Source organism: the organism of the source record quoted next, unplaced genomic scaffold (genome assembly GCF_019419815.1).
Source record: "Pyrus x bretschneideri cultivar Hongxiangsu unplaced genomic scaffold, Pyrus_bretschneideri_v1 Contig49, whole genome shotgun sequence".
Taxonomy (NCBI): Eukaryota; Viridiplantae; Streptophyta; class Magnoliopsida; order Rosales; family Rosaceae; genus Pyrus; species Pyrus x bretschneideri.
Window position 1 is genome coordinate 856,008 of NW_025999786.1, and position 3,168 is coordinate 859,175.

Here is a 3,168-nt window from a genome sequence, read left to right on the forward strand (position 1 = left end):
TTACTGTTATTTGACAGTCTGGAAGACTGATTCAGAGAGATAACCTGTCTTTAGATCGTGGAAGGAGTTGGAGAATGCTAGGTCAAGAAAAGAAAAGGCCAGACTCCAGTCGTCGGTTAACCGGAAGACTTGCTGAAGAGCTTAGTGCAAGGGAGACCAAGTAAGTGGTTGACTGTCTGGAAGACTTGGTCAAGCTTGGAGACCTTGTGGTGTCTCTTGCCCTATAAATTGAAAATTAAATTTATTATTTGGCAGCCTGGAAGCCTTGGTCAAGCTTGGAGACCTCATCGAGTCACTTGCCCAACAAATTTAAACTAAATTTAGATATAAACATTGGTTTCATGTGGGGAAAAAATAAAGATTTCTTGCCTATAAAAATAAACCATTCTGTATATTAGCCGTCCATCCCTACTCAAACACACTGATTAGTTCCCCAGTTCTCAAGACAAGCATACTCTCTCTCTCTCTCTCTCTCTCTCTCTCAGACACACACACACACACACACACAATGGCACCTTCAATGACTTCAATGGAGGCATCAATTGGTAATGAATCCAAAGTAGCTAGCATCAAAACCCTAGCTGACTCAGCTGCTCTCACTTCTGTACCTTCGGAGTACACCTACACCAAAAATCCCAACGACATGGGAGATGCAAACGACCCAGAACATTCAATCCCCATCATTGATTTTGCTCTTCTCACCTCTGCCTACCCTGATCAACGGGCACAAATGATCCAGAAGCTAGGCAGAGCTTGCCAAGAATGGGGCTTCTTTCAGGTATTCACACTCACAGTTTGTCATTCTACGATACAAACTCAATATTTGACTTTTGTAATATACACTTCTAGTTATTGATACATGCTTGAGCATGTGGCAAATTAATTGAAGAATGCTAATAATAATGAAACATGAATTAATTATTTTCATACGCGATGTCTTTTAGGTGATCAACCACGGTGTACCAGAGAGCTTGATGGAAGCAATGGTCGACGCGTGCCAAAGATTTTTTGAGCTGCCAGAGGAGGAGAAGAAGGAGTTCCAAACAAGGAACCTGCTGGACCCAATCAAGTGCGGCACCAGCTTCAACGTCGCAATCGACAAAGTGCGCCTCTGGAGAGATTATCTGAAGGTCATCGCACACCCCGAGTTCAACTCACTCTACAAACCGGCTGGATACGGTGAGGTTTCATTGGAGTTCAGCAAAAGAACCCGAGCAGTGGCAACCGAAATATTGAGTGGAATATCAGAGAGCTTGGGATTGGAGGCCGATTACATTGCTAAGGCCATGAATTGGGATCGCGGCTTGCAAATTCTGGCAGCGAATTACTACCCGGCTTGCCCGCAGCCTGACCTGGCAATCGGTATTCCTCCTCATACCGATCACGGACTAGTGACGCTCTTGATTCAGAATGATATGTGTGGCCTTGAAGTCAAGCACAATGATAAGTGGGTCTTGGTGAATTCCGCTCCGGGCTCTTTTATTGTTAACGTTGGTGATCAAATGCAGATTCTGACAAACGACAAGTACAAGAGCATATGGCATCGAGCAACTGTGAACAACACAGCAACGAGGATATCGATCGCCATACCACATGGACCGGCACTGGACACGCCCACTCTACCGATCCCGGAGTTGCTAGAAAAGGAAGGTGAAACAGCAAAGTACATTGGAATGACATATGAGAAATTCATGGAACTTCAGGCAAGCCCCGCTGCCTACATGGTGCCTTGCTTGGATCACCTGCGCGTCAAGGACAATTGAAGTAGTCAATCTCCTTAAAGAGATTCAATCTACTTTCTAAGAGAGATTCAGAGCAGCAGTTGTCCAATTTTTCCCATGTTGGTCGTTTTCTTGATTTCATTCTACATTTATTCTTTTGTTCTTGGCCTGAAGACTCAGATTTTATTTGTAAATCATTATTGCATTCTTATGAAATATTGACCAATAAAATAGATATCGATTTTAATGATTTATACCATATGTCTTCATGTCATTACTCAAAAAATTTCCTTGTTTACAGTTTCTATGATCCAAGCATGTTACTTAACAGAAATGAAAATAGGAAGGGATGAAAGGCCTTAGAAATAGGAAAAGTAAAGAAATAGAATTGGAACAACTAGTCCCCACAGTTGATCGAATTCTTAGTTTTTAGTACTTCATTACGGATCTTAAGAGAAAGCTAAAGTTTTTTTGATTCTTTACGTCTTAGTAAATGCATGGGAAATTTAGAAAGAAAACTCATAATCAAAATGATTCCAATTTACATTCCTTGTAAGTAAAAATGCCCCAAAATTACCGATGGGCCATTGACTTCATTTTCAATCAAAGTAGTCTCACATATCCGCTGCAAACGAAGTCACACATCGCCTGACTCGAGTAGTGCCGCACTTCGACTGATTCTTATTCTAACTCTCGTTGTGATTGGTTTGAAAAACGCCCAGGCAGTGTTTATGACCTTGTGTTTGAGAAGGATCTTTCCCATGTATAATCAATCTTTTTTACTTCTTGGCCTTTTGGCCTTTAATTATATTCGCCGCTAGATTTAAAAAAATAAAAAATAAAACTCAAAAACTCCATGCTTAACAACTTGTGAACAGCCCCCGCTGCAATCTCTCCCCAGAAAACTTGAAGGTGATGGCGCTAAAACAACTGGAAACAACACGTCCCAGTGTGCTGCCTCACTTTACCCTCTCCTAGGCCATTCAGAGTTGTGAGAGCTAAATAGTATCACAAATCTTTCGTTGCCTTTCTTGATGCAAGATCCTCCAGCAGGTGCACTACAAACGACTTTTGGGGCATCAATTGTTTCATATCTTAGCTCTCAGCAGGGATTACATCATTTCAGGGCAACTGCACTATAGGAAACATGGTTGCCTTTTCCTACCTGTCATAAACCAAAGATGAAACAGCAACCAATTCTTCATTAGTTATGATCCCTAAATACTTCTAACATGCACTGTCCTTGCCCTGCGTAAGTTAATCATTCATGTGAAGTCAATGTTCTATGCATGTAAAAAAAATATGAGGTGAAATATGTCCACAAGGAATAACACCCGCTAGATGTTGGAAGCCAAACAGTCTCCAGCTAGAACAAGAAAAACAAGAAGCCAACGGCTAGTTTCTCAAGCTAAGTCCAAGAGGCAAATGGAAGGCTGAGTTTAAAACT

General features: G+C 41.5%; 1 protein-coding gene across 1 annotated transcript; it reads left to right on the forward strand.

Moving 5' to 3' along the window:
• The first annotated feature begins 318 nt into the window (after nucleotides 1-318).
• Nucleotides 319-2,014, forward strand: LOC103956089 (2-oxoglutarate-dependent dioxygenase 19-like). The gene is made up of 2 exons (XM_048568805.1): nucleotides 319-778; nucleotides 945-2,014. The coding sequence occupies exons 1-2, from the start codon at nucleotides 509-511 to the stop codon at nucleotides 1,761-1,763; spliced, it is 1,089 nt and encodes a 362-aa protein (XP_048424762.1). The 5' UTR covers nucleotides 319-508; the 3' UTR covers nucleotides 1,764-2,014.
• Nucleotides 2,015-3,168: the final 1,154 nt, after the last annotated feature.

Bases quoted from the DNA above. Each gene is read 5' to 3' on its own strand.
- LOC103956089 (XM_048568805.1), top strand. From the start codon at position 509: ATGGCACCTTCAATGACTTCAATGGAGGCATCAATTGGTAATGAATCC. The intron at 779-944 runs GTATTCACACTC...GATGTCTTTTAG, and splicing joins AAGAATGGGGCTTCTTTCAG to GTGATCAACCACGGTGTACC.